The sequence below is a fragment of the Mastigoproctus giganteus genome, chromosome 9 (genome assembly GCF_048544385.1).
Source record: "Mastigoproctus giganteus isolate SK-2022 chromosome 9, ASM4854438v1, whole genome shotgun sequence".
Lineage (NCBI taxonomy): Eukaryota > Metazoa > Arthropoda > Arachnida > Uropygi > Thelyphonidae > Mastigoproctus > Mastigoproctus giganteus.
In genome coordinates, this window is record NC_143583.1 from 9,030,291 (window position 1) to 9,050,806 (window position 20,516).

Here is a 20,516-nt window from a genome sequence, read left to right on the forward strand (position 1 = left end):
AAAGAAAGAAATGTCAACAGCTCACAACGACCAGAAATGCACATTCCAGCAGTACTTTTCCTTTCGTTTGTTTACTTGGTAAACTAACTGTCACTTGTCAGCAGAATTATCAATATTGACTCAGAAATATCATTCAACTCAATATCCATATTTCTAATATTCACAGGAGACAGAACTTCTAGCTCAGGAAATCAATTGACAGTAGAAATTTGAACTATGTTTACTGGAAAGAATTTTAGTATCAGGTTGCATACGTTTATTTGTGAGATCAGCAAAAGGGCGTCCATATCAGGAATCAGTTAAAATATATTGACTACGGAGCTTGGAAACTATACATCTAAGAGGAAACCTGATTGAGGTGTATAAGACACTGGGAGGAGAAAATAAAATGAATGAGGGTAAAATATTCGGTGTTATAAATACTTCCAGAACTGGGGGTCAAAATATTCTAATTACAAGGGAAGAGGTTTAGGCTAGATTGCAGCAAGTTTTCTTTTAGCCAGTGAGTTATTGATTACTGTCACTGATTACTGATTAGCCAGTGAGTTTGAGGCTGACAGCTTGGGGAAATTCAAGTTTCAAGTCTGCAATTTGTAGAACCTTTCTTGGTAAGCCCACCCCTTTGTTATTATTATTATAAAGTAGTCATAAATATTTCAACGATTTTTTTTAAGGTTGGAGCGGTTCTTACTGGTGACTTAGTCAAAAAGGAATGACAAAACTATAATTCTAATTCGATTTAAATAATGAAGAAAATCCCGTTTTTGAAAATTTATTATCACACCTCAGACATGGTTATATTTTAAGACACCTGTCTTAAAATATAATAACCCAATCCCCACCGACTTCTATTCATCACCGCAGAATCCACTCAAAACTTTTAATGGAGATTGATTTTATTCTCCTAGAAATATTCAAGTTTTCGCCCATCTTTCCAGCAAACTCGAGAAGTAGACAGGACGCCACTTAAGAAACAAAATGGACCTAACTATAAGTAACTTAATTTCAGGAGTTCTTTCCGTAACCACCCATCTATCCAAATTAGTAAAGATCGCTTACTAGTAAAAAATGTGTTGTGTGGAACTGCAGGATAGAAAAAAAAAAAAAATCTTTCAGCAAGCCAAATTTCAGCAAGGGAGGCTGTTTAAAATTGTACAGTTCTGGAGTAATGAGAAGTCCCAATATGCTAAAATAGATGACAAAAATACAGCTGTATAATTAATTATAAAATACGGCGATATAATAATTTCAGCTCCATTCGAACACAACAGAAATGAAATATCCGTATACTCTTTTACTTACCGTACACAGTCATTTCCTGTTCCCGAGAATCCTGGCCTGCCAGTGACGTCACCAGGCACGTGTACTTCCCACTTAACTCCGTAGTTGGGTTTTGAATGCGCAGAGCCCTGTATCGAGAGTACGTGTCCAGGGTGTTGACGGAGAACTCTTGATCCAGACGACCCTGCAAGACTCCCGCAGAATACCGAACTCCGAGTTCAGGGATCCACTGGTACACCGGCTCCCGACTGTCATTGAAGAACCACTTGACAACAAGGCGGAGATCATTCTCGGTGTAAATATATTCACAGTCCAGCACGACCGCATCCTCAGTGCCGTTTTGGACCCAGCGAGGGACTGACAATCGACGAATATCCACTGATACCAACGCTGCAAAAATATGTAGAAACTTCATTAATGAAATAAACCTAAACAGGAAACAAAACTACAGTGTGTAACGCTCTGACACTCAATCATCAAGCTCACATCATCAGATATGACACGCTCTGACAATCAATCATCTTCATCAGATATAAAAATACTGAATGCTAATTAATGAAAGAGATAACCAACAGCACGATTCGCTTATCGGATTTCTCATATTAAGAGTATTTTAAATGTGATACCTATTTGCAATACCCGTATTTCCTATCCTTTATAAATTTGTGATGGTAGGAGTCTATGGTGTGAGTTGTGATTTCGTAATTTAGAAATTTGTTTGATCAACAGGTCCTCTTTTTGATGGATATAGGGGCTAAAATGGTCCTTAGGATACGACGGGAATTCCTCCCTTTTTGGGTACCGACAATTTGTATTCTGTGAATGCGTAAGGGCAATCGGTCATTTAACTTGCTTTTTCACTGTCGAAGGTGTGAACAGACGACACAAAACAAAAGTTAATCATAATGAAGAAATTCCGACTGGCTCTGAAGACTTATTGGTATCAAGATTGTTCGGATTATCCTAATGTATTTATTTATTTTTTTTCCTGTGGATAATCAGATTCAAAAGTTAGTGGGAAAGTAAGGTGCTAACAGGTTATCTTTAGATAATTCAATCTTAGAACTCTGTTATAACCAACGCGACGTAACAGAGTTGTAATGCACGGCATTCGCATCCAACAGCTTTTTAAAGAGACCTGAAAGATTGATTCTAATTTGGACAAGAAATGTAATGCAGTATAGGCCGAAAATGAACATAGAGATTTGGATGTCATTGCAAAATCATGGTTTGGAAAATGGAAGAGAGAGATTAGACTGCAATGAGGCATTTCACCCTACAAGGATAATTTCGCTTACGCAAATTAAGAAAATTGGCAAGAAAAGAGATTACAAACCAACAGATCATCCCATTAGGTATTCTTTTAATGTCAAATGACAAGAGGCGAAATCAGCATGAGATGGCGACTACATTGGAGAAGATTTCTTCACTAATTTAAGAGTTATCTGATTAGTGAAACATTGAAAAAGATGAAGACCAGTCATTGATTGCAAAGAAGTTTAAACTCAAGAATGGTATACCAGCTCTGAATATATAAATGCAGCTCGTAATCAGGCTCTAGTATCTGTAAGTCATAATAACCTGCTACTAGCAATACTTCGAATTATGTGCAGGACATGATAAAGCTATAATTCAACGTTCTGTCGTGGTACTTTTACCATAGAATGTCCTTCCATTGCTATTCAGTACTGGATGAGATCGAGAGCTGTATTCCATTCATGCCATGCTAAGAAGAAAGGAGTGCAATGGATTCGCTAAAATTTTTCTGGAATGAGGCTTTAACCAATCGGCTACTGCACTGCTGACAAGTGAATCCAACCTCAGTGGTTTTGAACAGGCATCAACTAACGTGCACCCACTTGGCTTAAGTTTCATTGAAGGATCTGTTTATACAAAAAGAATAGGATGCAGTCCTTTGTTCCTTTGTTTCAAGGTGCAGTTAGGGAACTTCCATAATCATCCATCTCCTCCAAAGATGGAAATCTAAAGGGATCATATTTGATAAACTTAAGAACGATGCTCGAAAGGCTTTCAAATGGTATAAAAAAATCTGTCTTGTATTTCTTATTTTTTTATTAATAACATCTGGGGCCCTTTCTTCAATCTGTGCGGTACCTCCATTACTTCCTTCTTAAGATAATTTTAAGAATCTTTTTGAAGTCGCCCTCGAAAGTAGTACAGTTGATATAATCACCGTCCACCGCGTGGAAAACACTCGAGTTCGAATCTCATCACGGTTTCTCAAAAACATTGCCGAGTTCGTCGATCTCAGGCAAAGGTAGAACGGTTTTTCTCCCGGAAATTTTGGTTTTTCGTACAACGAAACAAATCGATCACAGACCACAAGCAATTTACAGACATAATGTACAGGCCGCAATATTATCTAGGTTATTGATGACCCTAAAATCCGACTAAATCTTTCTGAAATGAATAGGTTTCCGTGAGGTAGACTAACTTGATAAACATGTCAATAAACAAATGAAAAACACTGTTTTACACCTGTAAAGCAGAAACACCAGCACTGCGACAAATTCAATTAATAGACTGAAACTTATTTGTGCTAATCTAATCAAGCCATCCCTATTAAATCTAACTTTGATACTGTAAAAGGCGAAAGAATCTTCAACTTTAACAAAATGTAACCCCAACAGAGAATCCTCATCAAAAGGAATGTATTTTTAGAAAAATAATAAATAAATATCAAAATAGCTTTCAGAAGGCGAAAAGGAAAAATCAATACATTATTATTAGGGTTTAGAAATTTTTGAGATCATTTTTAAAAGAAAGCTTTCGAATTACAATGTTTATTCATGAATATTCCGAGAGACCGAAATCAATAGGAGATTGAATAATCACCAACACAATGGGGAGTGATGATATTACCGAACAGCCTTACAGGAACACAGATAAAATGTCATTATTTTCTGCGAGCAAAAATTAGAATATTTTATCGCAAAATCAATTACGAAGAGAAAAATTAGATCCGATTAAACTAGAGAGTACATGAATTGAAAAATAAAGATATCGGAGAAAAAATATACGCCAAAAATTGCAAATTACTCCGAAAGAAAGCAGAGTGAGACGAGTGAAAAGAAAAACGGGTTGCAAAAACCGAATGCGATGATCGGAATTAAGAAGCTGGAACGGCAGGCACGTTCTTAATTAAAGGAGAACTCGCAGGCTTCGTTTTAAAGAGAAACAATCGAGGCAACAACTGTGATGCAGTGGGAGGTTAAAATCCGGGTACGAAAAACTCGCATTTTTGATACCGAAGTGATTAAAATTAGAAAAAGATGCATATTTAAAATATTAACGTGAATTTTGACTTTTGTTTAGTTTATCAATTTCGTTATTAAGTTTTCCAGCTTACGAGTATTTACCCAATAATTAAATTCGTGGGATGGTGTTTATGACGATTATACAAATTACAACTAATTGAATATACGAATAATTAAATATTATCGTAATTGAATAAAGATTCATTTTAGCGCTTTATAAACCGTCGGATATTTCAGCAGAGATATCAACGTGGAATGGATGAAGCTGCTTAAGATTAATTATCCAAAACATGCGGCCCAATGAGAGGAAATAAAATGTCCAACAAGAAGATAAACAACGAAGCTTTAAGGGGCTACACTCTCGCAGTCGCAGTCATCGTAAGTTGCAACTGCACATGCGCTTTTTACAGCTCAACCCAATCACTCTAACAAATTCGAAGCTTCAGCAAGGACTGGACAGGGCAATCTTTACAGTCATTTTTATTTGCTTTCTTTTTTTTTGAGAGAATTTTCTTATTTCTCTCTCTCTCTCCAGCTGCCTATTTTCCTCATTGTTTCTGCTTTCTTTAACGCTATTTCTCTCTCTCTCTCTCTTTTAATTATTCCGCTCCTATCAATTTCTCACTATCTTCTTGGTCTCGTTTCTTCTCTCATTCGCTCTTGTTGAATTCAATTTCTCTCTAGATGAAATTGAAATACTGATTAAGACGCCGAATGCAGACATTGTAACAATAGCGAAGACCTGTTGACATTCACACATAAGTGATGGTGAATTTGAATATTGGGAGTACAATGTATATAGAAGGGACACGCAGAACAGGAAGGATGGAGGGGTTAAGAAGAATATTAGATCTAAGGCAGTGCATCTACTTGGCTTGTGTGACAAGTGCAATTTTGAGTCAGTTTGGTGTGACATAATCACTGGGAAAACAAAATTGAGAATAGCAGTGTGTTATAGCTCTGACTCTGATGAGTATACCAAACAGCTATACAGAGAAATAAAGTGGGTCAGTACACCAGAATGTCTTATAATACGCCATTTTAACTTTACAGATGTTGATTAGAATTTGTGGGTTGGTCACTCACACACAGACTAGCAAGACTTTTGTGGATTTCTTGGATGACTGCTTTCTACATCAACATGCTAGAGAAGCAACAAGAGGAAGCAATAATCTTGATCTGGTTATCAGCAGTGATTCTTCATGCATTAAGAATCTACAGGTAAAAAAAAAAAAAACACTGGATAACAGCTATCACACAGTGTACTAATGTGCAATTTAATTAAAGGCATAACTACTGTCATTGGTAAACGAAAAGGCTCCAGCCTTCGTAATGGTTACTAACCAACGGGAATTACCAACTGGAAATTCTAATTGGGAAGTATTCAGGGAAGTAATCAAAGGAGCTATTAAACTTTTCATACCAACAAAGAAATAATGTTCAACGCTTTGGGATAAATGAATGTCAGATGAACTATTGAGACTCGTGGCAGAGAAGAAGAGTGCGTGGGATGCATATAAATTATATAAATATAAATTATATGCATCCCATTATATGCATAACAATGCATATAAATACAGAAGCCTATGGTAGATATAAATTAGTCTGCAATTATGTCACAAAGGAGGCTAGGTAAGCTAAGGAAGATTATGAGAAGTCTCTCGCAAAGAATGCATAGAAAAAAAATATTAAAAACGTCTATGCTTATATTAACAGTAGAAGGAAGGGACTGAATCATTGGACCACTTGATATCTATAGGTTAACTATTGATGAGCCTGCTTAGGATGCATGCGAACAAATTGAATAGGTATTTTCCATCTACATTCACATATGGGGAATTCTTTAGAGAAGGAGATGCCAGAATTTTATCAAACTCTAACGAGAAGATAATACATTACTTTGTGATAACTGAAAGGGGAAATTGTTGAGAATGGACATAAAAAAGACACCTGGGTCGGATGTAATCTATCCAATTATATTAAGGGAGGTAGCAAAGGAGGTAAGCAAACCCTTAGCCATAATTATGAGATCATTACTGAATTCAGAGAAGGTTCCTATGGACTGGAGAAGTGCAAATACCCCAATTCATAAAGGGGGATCAAAAGGCGACATTAGTAATTACATACTTGTTAGCTTACCGTATGTTACATGGAAAATAATGGAATCACTGGTTAAAAAAGTAATGCAGAACCATTTAAACAGGCATGCATTTATACTGCAATCACAGAATGGATCTGTCAAGGGGCGGTTTTGTCTAACCATCTGATAGGCTACTATTATGGATTAACAAAGGAACCGGATGCAAAAATAATTTTGACGTCATATACTTAGATTTAAAGAAGGCTTTTTGATACTGTTGCACATAAAAGACTGCTGTACAAATTGGAGCAGTGTGGCATTAAGGGCAAATTTCTTCTAAGGATAAAGGGATGGTTAAGCGGAAGAAGACAGAAAATGGTTATCAATTGGCACTACTCTTCGTGGACTAGTGTAGTTCCCCAGGGTTCCATGTTGAGTCCATTGTTGTTTTCAATATTTTTCAATGAGGTTGATGAAGGTATATCAGGCTTAATATCTACGATGATACAAAGGTGCAGATGATACAAAGGTTGGCAGTGTTAGTTAATGACTATCATAAAGGTGAGCTACTGCAACAGGATCTGGTAAAATTGAGTCGATGGGCTCAGAAATGGTGCATACATGCTGCCAGGAGAGCCCGTGGAAATTTTTTTAATGATATAACAGAAACTTTGCCGGCAGGGATAAGGAGGTGATTATCCCTTTTACGAAGGACGTGGTTAGGCCGCATCTTGAGCATATATATAAGTGAGGCCTCCAGACCTGTATACAGATCGGGAGGTCTCACTTTTGAAAGGATATCCTGCTGGAACGGATGTAGAGTAAGGCAATCAGATTGGTGAAGGGTCCAAAAGGGTGCTCTTACGTAGAAAGGCTTCAGTTCTGCAAATTGCAGCGTCTCGAGACTAGGCACCTGTGGGGAGATCTGATTGAAGTGTTTAAAGCCTTGAATGGATTGAGTAAGCTGAATGTTGGCATTCTTCCACTTGCAGAGACAAAACGCATGAGACCGCAAAATTTCAAGTTGAGGAAGTATGGTTCCAGGATAAATGTGCGGAAGTTTGCCTTCAGTCAGAGGACGGTTGATTGTTGGAACTGGCTTCCTTCTGTTGTTATTATCTGTTTATTTCACAAAAGGAACCACCCCGGGACGGCTAAGTGCCAGGAGGGTGTTGTGGAAGCGGGTGGGCTAAATAGTAATTTCAAAGGAGAACTAGACAAATTCTTGGTGGATACGGATTAGTGGGGAATTGCGTTGGTTTTTTTTTTTTTTTTTTGGCTGATGCTATATAAGCTTGCTTTGTTGCATCATTTCCCATTACTACTTTCTCTCTCTCTCTCTCTCTCTCTCTCTCTCTCTCTCTCTCTCTCTCTCTCTCTCTCTCTCTCTCTCTCTCTCCCCCACTTTTTTCCATTCTATTATTCTTTCACTATCTCATTATTCCTTTAATCATTCTCTTTCTCGTTTTCTTCGCAGTGTCTCTTCTTTTTTCACTCTTTCTTTCTTTGTGTGCTTTCTTTTCTTTCCTTCCCCTCTCTCTCTCTGATATATATTGTCTGTTCACTCAATCTCTTTTATCCCTCTTCTTACCCACTTGCACTCCACATATTTTTCCGTTGAGTTGTAGCTCTTCCGTTTTGTCTTTTTCTCTTTTTCACACCGCTCTCTCCTCTCAGTCTTTCTTTCTTTCGCGTTTCTATTTTTCTCTTTCAATCTTTATTTGGTTTATTCACTCTCTCCCCATTTGTATTTCTTTCATATTTTTCTTTTCCTTTCAATCTGTGTTTGTCTCTCTCTTTCTCTCTCTCTCTCTCTCTCTCTCTCTCTCTCTTCCTATTTGTTTTCTTCTCTCTGCTTGAAGCCATATCTATGTATTTACATCCAAAAAGAATGTCTGTATCGAACAGCAGCAGCATCAGTCACATTTTCTCTGCTCCTGCCAAAAGCGAGCAAAGACAAACCGGAGAAATTTTAACGATGTTAATTCTTTCGAAGATGAAAGTTAGAAAAGAAAATCTCTTCACTTTTAACTTGAAGTTGGAAATTACGCTGCGGACTACGTGTCTATAAATCTCAAGCACTCTAAAATAGATTTACCCGAAGCACTGGATAAAAACATATTTTGGAATATTTATAATGGAACAAATGCAAAAACTATCGGAACATTGTCATTCCTTTGCCAGGAACACCTTCCAAAAGTCAAATTTTATCGATAGTAAATGTGGTGTTCTATTTCGGCAGCATTTCCATAAATTCCAGCATTTCAGATGCAGAATCCCATACACATTTTCCAGTTTGTTTCGTTTTTAAAGGAAATCTTAGATTTCTAATGCACTCTAAGTGCGGATATTAGATTACGTCAAGAAGCGCCCATCATGCTTAGGTAGACTCTAACAAGGGTTGTCGAAATATCGATCCATCAATACGTAGACTGATGGAAAAGTCCTTTCAATTTCTCTTCACACTGAATGGGGTGTCGAAGCACAAGTCCTTGACCAAAAGACAGACCGTGTGAGTGCAAGTGTACTCGAGACTCCTCGACATTTAGGTAGTTTGATTTCATTCCTAGAATAGCTGATAGAGATCATCAGGGTATGTGGTGATAAATTTTCCTAGAAAGCTTGTAAATGATGGGAAGAATTTTTCAGAGGATAAGAAATCGATTTCAATTCACAAGAGAAACACACTTTAAAAGGGGGAAAACCGAGCAAACAGGACCTGAAATATATATAGTGGCTAACATCCTGAACTCACAGTTCGAGTATATGTGGAATGCATTTTACCAAATTCTTTGGTAAAATGCATTCCACATATACTCTATCGTATTTGAATAGGAATGAAACAAATAAATTTAAAATTTGTCATACTACATTTAATTAATAAACAGAAAAAAAATTATATAAAACTGTCTAATCACACAACGAATATATGTCTATCTTCAATGCTGTCTTCTGTTGCCTCCGTTGGATTCTGTTGTGTCCATCAAACTCTACCCAGCCTCCATTACTACATTATTTTAGTCCATAATGATCTTGTAATGACAGAGTTTTCGGTCATATGTTTGTTCCGACATCGCGAAGTTCATTCCTTTACAACAAATGTAACTTTGTAGCTCTTTTCAGTTACGCTGATAATGAGATGTAAGTATTCCTGAAACGTATAGTATTAAATTACTTTTTATACAACGTTTAGTTTTCGTCATGACCACTTCGCCTGTGTCTATCAATAAATGAATTGAACACGAAATCTTTACAATGGCTTAAACATGTTCATCCTTTTAATGTAAATAAAACTAATTATTGATGCTGTCTGACTGAGCAGTCATACTTTTGAAAATGACATCCGCAAGCCACTGGTGTGAAAACTGAAATATTCTTTTATCACAAAGAATACTACTCCAGACGTTTTTGAGGACAGTACACAGGAGCTCTCAGGAGCTTGCATCAGTTTATTGAAGCTGACTGAGCATACAATGAATATGTTTTCAATTAAAGATTTCAATTTAAAAAAAGGTTGTTTACTTTCATTTTTTTAAGTATCAATAGGTGTGGCTTGCCCGCTGATGGCTTTGGCAGCTAAATTTAGCATTGCATAGAAGCTTAAATTTTGGAGGGTAGTAGTAATCCCAAAAATTACATACCAATTGTGTAGTAAAAAAAACCCAGAGTAATGGAGAATGAAAAAGACCCATGGGTAATTGCACAATTGGAAATGAAGTTGTTTGAGCAATGCTAACAGGGTGTTAGGACAGCTCATGCGGTTCTGTCAGTGATAAACAAGAATTTTTCTGGGAGGAAAATGAAACGATCATCTCGTTGAATTAAGCAATGGTTAGGCTACATCTTGAGAATTACACAAAGGTTTGGAAGCCTCAGTTTAAGAAGGATGCAGATCTCTTGCAATGGATACGATACTGAGAAGAAAAATAAGATTAGTTAGGGGAACAAAAGGTTATTACTCTTATCAGGAAACGCTTGAGTTCAGTAAATTGCAAAGTGTGAAAATTAGCATCATTTTGCCACTGCTAATATTAACCGTATCTATCGTTGTCTGAACTCTGTCGTTCTCTCTTGAAATTTATTAAGAAAAACAACAGTTCTTTAAAGTTAAATTTCTCTGGGATAAACTAGTTACACTGGTTGTGTGCTAAAGTCCAAAGTGTTATTATTATTTTTTTGAATTAGACCATATTGTTCCATTGTGTATTTATGTTCTCTCTCTCTCTCTGTCTGTGCGTGTGTTAAATAACTCTGGACACCAGACTCCTTCCGCCTGAGATCCACTAACTACAGTCTCAATTGAAGAGGATAGAAATGAATATAGTCAGAAGGGAATCGAACCAAGACCTCTTCGAACGAATGACAAGTAGCAAAACCACAATTTTGTCACAGAGAACCAAAAACTGATAAAAGAGCCTGTGTGTCTTTCGGTTATAATATATGTATCATGCAAACCACATGCACATATTTTGTAGTAGAATGACTGGCGCGGTCGAAGACTGTAATTAGATCACTTGTTCTGCGACGATCGTCTTGAATTAAACGATAGCGAAGAATTGAGGCAGCTGTTGTTGTTATTGCTTTTTTAGAAGCACTAATAACCATATTAACTTAGGCCATATTGTTCGGTTGTGTATTATTTTTGAACAAGTGAGCCACTTTACACATGTGCGCACTGATAAACCAAACAGCTCAGGGGAGAGGGACCGACTCCCTCCTACTGAGATCGGCTTGCTACATCCCTGATTGAAGAGACCTTTTAGATATTCCTATAGTCATCGACAAGACTCGAACACAAACTTCTCCAAAAGAGCGCCACGTAGCGAACTGAGGCGAAGCCATTACAGACCATTCCCACAAGAAAGCAATCTTGGAATAACGAGAACATTTGTAAGAAAAATCCTGAAATGGTGGTCCTTAAAGCCTGAGTGAAGACCAGCTTATTTAAATACAGCTGACAGAAATAAAAATATCCCCATCATAATCCTTTTTAAAAACTTTTAAACCTCGTCACACACATTGTCCAGTTTAAAAAGTGTATCATAATGTTTTTTTTTTCATTTAATTATGCTTTGGCTAAGATATAAAAAAAACAAAAAGGTTCCCATGAACTGATTGAAATGCAGAAGTCGCACTTTTTAAAACTAAATTAAAGAAATACTAGCAAGGAATTATATTTATAATCTATGTTTTCCAGTTAAAATATAAGATTTATATTCATTTTTGTTTTTAACAGTCTAAAGATTGGAAACCATTTATGGTGCTGTTTGATCAAATATTTTGAAAATTTCGACCAAATATCAGGGATTTGTTAAGTAGTTCATTGGTTTGGAGAACGTTTTATTGACGAAATAAGAAAACATACCAATAGAAAAACGTATTTCCAGCCTAAATATATAAAAAAAAATCTTTCAATAAAATGAGCGAAATAAAATCCGACCTTCTGTTATTCCTCCATCAGTCGACCAAGAAAAATAAGTCGGATGCAGTCCATCGTTGTAGGGGAAAGATATAAATGTTATTTTGAACGATGAAACTACCTATTGAATGGCTGTGTGCGGGAAGAAACATTCAAAGTACGCTGGCAAAGTGCCAAGAAGAAAATAGGGCAAAAATAATCCGCCACTTCCTTTCCAGTACAGCTAAGAAGCGAAAAAAACCGAACCGAATAAAAATAGAGAACAGAAATTAATTATTTTCGATACACGGACACAGTTCCGGCATACGTGTGAATCCCCACTCACAGGTTCTGAAAATATAATCGCTAAGCAGCACCCTTATTCACAGACACTCAAATGAGGTCGTGTTTTACAAGCTTCGATTTGAAACTGCAGCGGCATCACGTTTGACTCGAAAGAGTTAAAGATTTCTGTCGATCACGGACAACGAGAAGAATTAATCTTCCTTGAATACGAGGATTTATGGAGTTGCATCGCTGGGATTCGTCATCAGCCTGTTCATGGGGGAAGAAGAAGAGAGAGAGTCGGGCTCTCTCTGCCTGATGATGGATGACATGAATAATGCCCAGAGGATACTATTTGCATCAATGATGGCGAAACCCATATCTCATGTGTTAACAGCAAGAAGGAAATGTACTTTTCGAATAGGAAATGTGTGGCTACGCGTGTTGGTTTCGCATTTGCCATGCTGGAATGAAGATCTATGGACGTTTCAAATATACAGAAAATAAATTCTAAAAATGGATTCTAGTGACACGTGGGCATCGAGGTTCGCACATGGAAATTATTAAGTTATGTTCTGCAATAGGTGAAACATCATTGGTCAAATAATTATTCGATCTATGATTGAAAGAAGCCATCTGCTGATCTACCAAACCATCAGAGAATCAGATCAAAGAAATCGAATGACATCATCAGGGGAAATGCACCTGATAGATTCAATAGCAGGAAGAACCGTTGAGGGAGAACTCGCTACTAGTAGTAACATCGCATAATGATGCAAAGAAACAAATTCATTCTGAAGCTGTCAAAAATAACACTCTCATATTATTTTCATCGTCAAAAAGTGGACGACCAATTCTTTTTTGAATTCTGCTAAACTATCCGCTCTGACTATTTCCTTGAATTTTGACAAACTCTCATCATCGGCCAAGTGCAGACAATTTATTCCAACGTTCCACAACATGCTACCCGAAGTTTTACCTTTGGCTAGCGTGTTTTGGTACGTCGGAATAAATTTCGTTCATAAAATAACTTCGTATTCTTCTGGTGGGAATATCCCTCCTTCACTCATTTTATTAATCCTCCATCAGGAATTTATGCACCCCCCAATTAAGTCTCCATTAAGGTTTATAGGTATAGGTTATAAGCTCTCCAGATTACGCCTTTCATGCCATAATTAAATAACAGTGTTCTTTGAGTTTTATTATGTGACAGTGTTTAAACCCAATGGCGGTTTCTTGAGATATAATAGATTACAATATCCACGAAGCAGCTTGAGAAACTTTTTGGACTTTACTGGAGTCTTGTATCTGGGTAATACATTGCTAAGTCAGAAAATATCTTTCTTAACTGGCTTTTATGTGAATAATTTTGTGCACATGCGGCGGGATTCCCACGGGTTAGCAGGGACTGCCTAATACAATAAACAAATAAAAAAAATCCGATATATCACAGATGGAATAGTTCCCCGTTTTGCTGTCTGCTTACGCTGCATGTTTAACTTCTTGCCTTTTTGAATTGTAATCCCAAGTCTTTCTCATCTTGAACATAAATTAATACATCTCAGTCTAGTTTTTAAAGAACTACCGGGTTTCTCTCTCCCAGGAGCATTATATTACCTTTTCGGAAAACAATAGCTGCCATTTCACACTTCCAAACGGTCCGAATCCTTCGGAAGACGCATAACCTGATTCGATCGTTAACCATCCTCCAAACGTTTAAGCCGTCAGCAAATATTGACAGCTTCCCTGAACAGTTTCATAAATGAAACTGTTGAGGGAAGAAATAAGAAATAGATTGAAGTACTGATCCCCGAAGCACTCCACTTGCTACTTAATATACTCCATTCATGGCCACTCTCTACCTTTCAGAATCCTTAAATCACCACTTATGGATCTTCCCCTGTTATTCCAACTTTCTCTAATTTATACAACTTCATGAACAGCATTAAAAGAACCCAGATACATAGTTGCAAAGTTGTTTCTTTTAACAGAATCGCTAATATTTTGGCAAGGCAGTGTAGTACAAATTATCGCTCATATACTGAAATACAGTGCATAAAATCTCAGTTTGCCACTACAATCAGCCCCGTTTTTCGCTCTAACATTCGAGAGTAGCCACAAATCGTGCATCCACGGGACCCCAATTCCGTAATGATTCTACACGTGCCTCGCTTTCAGAATTTTTTTTCTAATTCAGAAAAAATCGTTTTGTTTACAATCAGAATATGAGAATTTATTCGGCTTCGTTCACATTTTCTTTACGTATTCTACGCGATCTTCCCAGAATCGAAAGAACAGATTCATTGTGGAGAATAAACAGCTCCATCCGTGGCGCCTTTTGAAGCCCATTTATCGATAACGCTTTTTATCCGCCACTCGAAGACACCTGCAAAACCGAAACAGATCGCCAATTATCGATCGATGATTTCGAGATGTAATTTCCCGCGCGCATCTTCCGAACACTTAACACATGCACGTGGATCGAAACTGCGTTCCATTTTCCTTTATAGCGGATTTAACGAATTTTGTACACCGAGAAAAATATTTTTTTCATCTAAAATCCTGTTCAGCGTTTCCACGAAGAAAAATTTTAAATTCTTCCTTTGCAGAAAGTAAAACGTTGAGATCGTCCCCTGAAGACACTGCTTTCTAATAGCTGTTTGTCCAAGACCAGACTTCGTTTCGCCTGAGAAACCAAACTATAAAAACAAACAAGATATTTCCACGGCAAATGGGAAAAACAAGAAAGTGGAAAATAGGCAATTATAATGTATTTAGACTGTTACGAATTTAACTGTTATCTTGTTGAGAATAATCCAAAAGTTTACTGCTATACTTGTCAATGAAACTACCAAAGCATTTGCCGAAAATAAAACAATGTTTTCCTTTGATGCGCAGTTTATTTATTATCAGCTAATAAATATTAAGTTGACGAATTTGCAAATATGAATTACCCATTCCATACAAAATAATACACTGCCTGGCTACGTAATTAGGACCACGGAGGTTTGGACTATAATAATCTGTCTATGCAACAACCTATGCAAGCATACCCAATCGAAGAGATTTCATAGTGTGTGACAGCGAGGTGCTATAATATCGTGTGACCAACTAGTGCCAAATCAGTTCACTGGCAAGGGGGAACATACAGGCTCACATCGACTTCCAAAGAGTTTAACTGTGAATGCTTGTTCAGCATGTACTACAGCAGAAAGGTCATCTCTACTTGCCGACGTTTAAAGCTAGTGTTATTTGACTTTTTAAAAAATGGGGAAAAGCCAGAAAAACATCTGTGAACAGGCACAACTACAGCTCAAAAGGCTGGAATGATTATTCTTTAATCGTAGGTAGAAGACAGAATAATTCACTTTTGTATTTAACGCAGGACTGTTACAAGCCATCCATACGCATCAAACAAAGATCCTATAAAGAATGCGCTACGGGAGTAGGAGACCCGGAAAAGCCACTGATCTCGGACGTCAACCGGAAAATAGAGCTATGTTGTTGCCAGAAACGTAAAGGTTGAACGCAGAAGGATTGAACCCAACTCATGTAGTTCGATGAGTCCCTATTTACACTTTTGGAAGAATGCATACACATGTAGGAAACTCCAAGATACACTGCACTGGAACCATCCTGTTGTGTATTGGGTGCTGGAGGAAACTTATGGTACATGGACGTGTTTTCGTGGGTATTCTTTCCTTGATCACACTCGAAGGCATTGTGAACACCAGAGCATATCGGAACATCATTCCGGATCAGGTACTGGACAATACTGCATGCTTAGCCCTATGAACAGGGATACTTTCATCATGCCAATGCAACCATCCACTGGGTCAAATGTGGTTTGAGGAAGATTTCAGGAATTTGCGCTGGGTAGTCCAATTATCAGATTTCAATCCCACTGAGCCTCTGTTGGATGAACTGTAAAAGTGCTTCCCTCAATCCACATTACCCAAGAATGAAGTACAGTCCTGTTAGACGAACGATTCAAAATTTCTCATATCACTCCTGAACAGCTTGTTGACGCCATTCCGCGCAATTTAGGAGGTGCGATGGATTTAAAGGCGGTCGTACACGCTATTAAATCATGGCCTAATAAAATTGACAAAAATTATTTACTTATTATAAATGCATAACTAAATAATCTTTATTGTAATACTAGAGTGCAATATAACAAAATACATCTTGCATTCAAATCACTTTATTCGTGCCACGAGACATTCAGTAAAAATATCCAAAGAGGTATCTATCAACTAAAAATTAATCGCATTATACAGAGCTTTCCCGAAGCAGGAAATGCATATTTACTCCAGCACTCACCTCTAACAGTTTTAATTAAATTCTGGATTCATTTAACTTTTGTGGTATTGCAAAGGAATTGCTTTTAATTACATTATTGCAAACTAAGTTGCCTTTTAAGTGGATTATTGCAAATTAAGTTGCCTTTCAATTGCATAACCTATATATTGGGTGTAGGTTATGCATAGCAGTAGGGTGGTCATAAAGTCGCTGAAGAATTTGATTATTTAATAATGCTTGACCCACATAATAAAACGAAATAATTTCTTACATGTTATCACTGAAACGTTTACTTCCATTGTTTTATTTTTTCTTTCTTGGTGGTCCATGTAACCGAAGACAAATTGCATAGGAAAAAGATCAGTGAGTCGCACGATTTACAGGAATCAAATCAGGTATCCAAACCAAACTAAACCCATGCGAAAAATGCTGCAAAAAACGCTGTCTGAAATACATATTGAGAAATGCTGGTCTTTCTGTGTTTAATTCAACGGATTATTTCTTTTGGCTACAAGAAGATATATTTTAATTAAGTGCAATCAATTTTCTTTTTTTTTTTGAAATTTAAAGAGTTGAGGGAATTTACTCTTTGCATTAGAGAATCACTGGTTGCTTTCTAAGTCGGGAAGGATATCTCAGTTAGAGTCAGATTTTCCGAAAGCTGAAAACCCAGCGCTGCTTCCTTATTTATAATTCTTTTGGGCGTGGAACTGATGATAAATTCATCTCAAGAAGGGAACAGACGTCAGACAAGAATATCTTACATTTATACGGAGTGGTCACTTCGTTACGAGGAGATTCGACCAAAGGGACAGTTGCTTGTTTATGTAACTGACAGATATATCCATTCCGAGACTGTTTTCAACGTGAAATACACACGAGGATGCCACATTAAGCGGAAAGTGTCAACATGTTCACACTCAACTCCTTTCATGTTTAAATGTAATTTTTTTTCTAAGACCAATAAATAATAAAGGCTACGAAAGAAGTGAAAACGCTGGAACTCAGAATCTCTCAGGGAGTTTCACGAGCACGGGGCATGAATTACAAACCATACTTGAGAAAGCTAATTTGCAGTACCAATGACGTGTGGAGAATATATTTTCAATCACTCTTCTGGGATTTATGGTTTATTAATTCATCTTAGCGTGGTGATGATATTGCGCAGTGGCAGTTGCTAACTGTGTAGTGGATGCTGGGAATTGTGGTCTATGAAAAGAAATACTTTTTTATTTATTTTTTGGAACGTATAAAGTCTTCTTTCTCTCTCCAGGTTTTGCTGGCCTTACCCAATCCTTACCACAAATACGACTACAGTGAGTATTTATACGATGAAAATAGAAATGATTTTTTTTTAATCGGCTTATCTTATTTTATTTTGCATTAACCAAAATCACAAAATTGTGTTCCCCGTGATTTTATAAAATTTTACAAACCACAAAACAATCATTAACTGTAATGCGTACAACATCCGTTAAGGAAATTGGCCATTGCCTCCAAGACCGCTTGAGAACCTCTCAAAATGGAAGATCCATCTCCATGCCAACTTTTTGCGGCGCAATGACAGCCACACAGCCCTCTTTGTTACTGCACCTCATGTCCATTGTTCAACGCAGAAAGCATACAAGTTTAGCTGCGCACACTCACAATCAGTGCTTATAAGGCATTTGATTGCTTCTCAAAATTTGTACATTCGATGTCCTTCTGCTGTGATGATGTATTTTTCGGTTTCATCTGTTATTGGAATTATTATTTGCGTCTGTTTTTTTTCCTGGAAACAATTCCAGGAAAAAAAAAACTGAATTGAAAACAGAGAAAATTTTCTAATGTTGGATTGCACTTGGCTGGCGCTTTTTCCGTTAAATTTTATTGACAAGTTCATCTTTAAGTGATCCATTCATTTTTTTCCATGGACAATCTTTACCAGAGAACAAAATAAGTAGGAAATACCACGAATACAACTATTACTGTATTTGTATTTATCGATATCGAATATTTAAAGTCTTCAATGATCGAAGTATCCGTATTATCAAGAATTTTCTAAATTTTATTTTGAAAATTAATGTCCGGACGTTACTAAGAATATTTTTACTTCTTAACACGTTAATTTTCTTATTTAATTTTCAATCTAAGGTCCTAAAAACAACAATGTTGATGATCCTTCACATTCTACAAACTGCAATCATGTAAGGTAAAATGATGGAGCTGATGCAGCCATGGTTGTTAGAGTCATCACGCAAATTTCGGAAAAACTTTCTAAACTCAGTTTCTTAATTAAAACTTATCTTCAACAACTACGAAGGCCCATTAGAATTTGCACGCTTTATAGCGTTTTTCAACACGTTATTTTCATCATGTGATGTTTTTACAACATATATTGCATGTTGCAAAAATCGGCAGTGCATATTCTACTTTGAAGGTGCTTTCAAGAAGGCAGATTAAGTACGAAAGGAGGTATTCGCTTGCAAAATCCTAACTCATTAACGAGATTTGTTATTCTACCATCGGTCTATACAACAGAAACTACAGGAGATGGATGCGCACTCAAATCGTGGAAATGTGAAATCTTTAAGACAACCACGGTAAGGAAATCTTTCTGAAATTTTTAGGAAAAAACTTTCAGACAAAATCCTTAAAAAAAAAGAGACAGCGTATATTTATACTTTTTATACAACCTTCTGATTTATTGATGTGATCTCACGCGCTCCGATATTATTACAACCTTCTCGAGAGCAGCACATAATCTTTCATCTCTATCAGCAAGCATCGCGAACAAAAAACAGGTCAGGAAAAAAAAATGCTCCGTACTTGGAATGAGGTCAACCCCCTCATCAGGTAAAACTGCTCTTTCTTTCTTCTTGTTCTTCTATTCAGCGCTACGGCAGAGGGGGGAAAGTCGAAGTTCGCCAAATATCGGTTGAATTTCTGCCCAGCCACCAGCGACGAAGCGGAAGCGATATAGGGGTAGAACACGAGAGAATTCACAGTCCTAGCGTGTACGCTGCAGGTAATTTGGAGTTTATCATTTCAATCTTCCATTAAGATTGTTTCTGAACGTACGCATGCGTCAGAAAATTAATTAAAGTTGCATCCTAATGAAGGTAATGGGAAACGTCCATCGTCCGAAAGCTGGCATATTTGAAGTCTTGATTTTTATGTTGAAAGACGTGCAAACATTTAAAATTCGATTCAGAAACTAATTAAATTGGGCCACTATTAAAAGTTCGGTTAAAAACAATTATTCCGCTGTTCATTCAATTATCCTGTTGTTTCGAGCCGGTTACACATTAGCCTTAATGCATAAGAAGACCGCGTTGGTGCGCAGAAAAATCCATTTTTAAATTGAGAATTTGAAGCAGGCCATCCGAACAGTAATTCCTCAAGAGTGTTTTTATTTCCAAGACGCCGACCGTTAAGTTAAATTTAAAATTCAATATATTAATGAAATTTGCGCTAATTCTAATATTAATTCTTAGTTTCTCTTTTTGAGATTTTCACGATTAAATTCTCCCTTTGTGGTGTCTGTGTTTATTGCAATCTGATGTAATTAAACACCGAAATTTTCAATGAAATCACATTTCTCATTTTTGTGGAAATGCATTTTCCTCCCAATTGAAATCTTATGTATTAATAGCATCGACAAAAATTCAAACTCCTTTGTTAAGTTGAACGGAATACATTACATACACGAATTAAAGGTAATTTTTAACAGACATCATATATCAAGTTTTAAAAGACAAAAAAAAAAATTCTAATTTAAAAAAAAAAAAAAAAAAAAAAAAAAAAAGCTTAAAAACGCGCTTCCCACTAATTTTGATTTTTTTGCACGATACAAAAATGAATCGCATGCAGTAATATGCGAACTATCGCATTACGGACAGATTAGTGAATG

At 36.8% G+C, this 20,516-nt stretch overlaps 1 protein-coding gene across 1 annotated transcript in view; it reads right to left on the minus strand.

Moving 5' to 3' along the window:
* Positions 1–20,516, minus strand: part of LOC150080046 (uncharacterized) — a 525,991-nt gene that overhangs the window by 276,969 nt on the left and 228,506 nt on the right. The window contains exon 2 of the mRNA XM_090381794.1: positions 1,303–1,671. Coding sequence (XP_090237920.1) covers positions 1,303–1,671 — 369 coding nt within the window. The remainder of the gene's footprint in view (positions 1–1,302; positions 1,672–20,516) is intronic.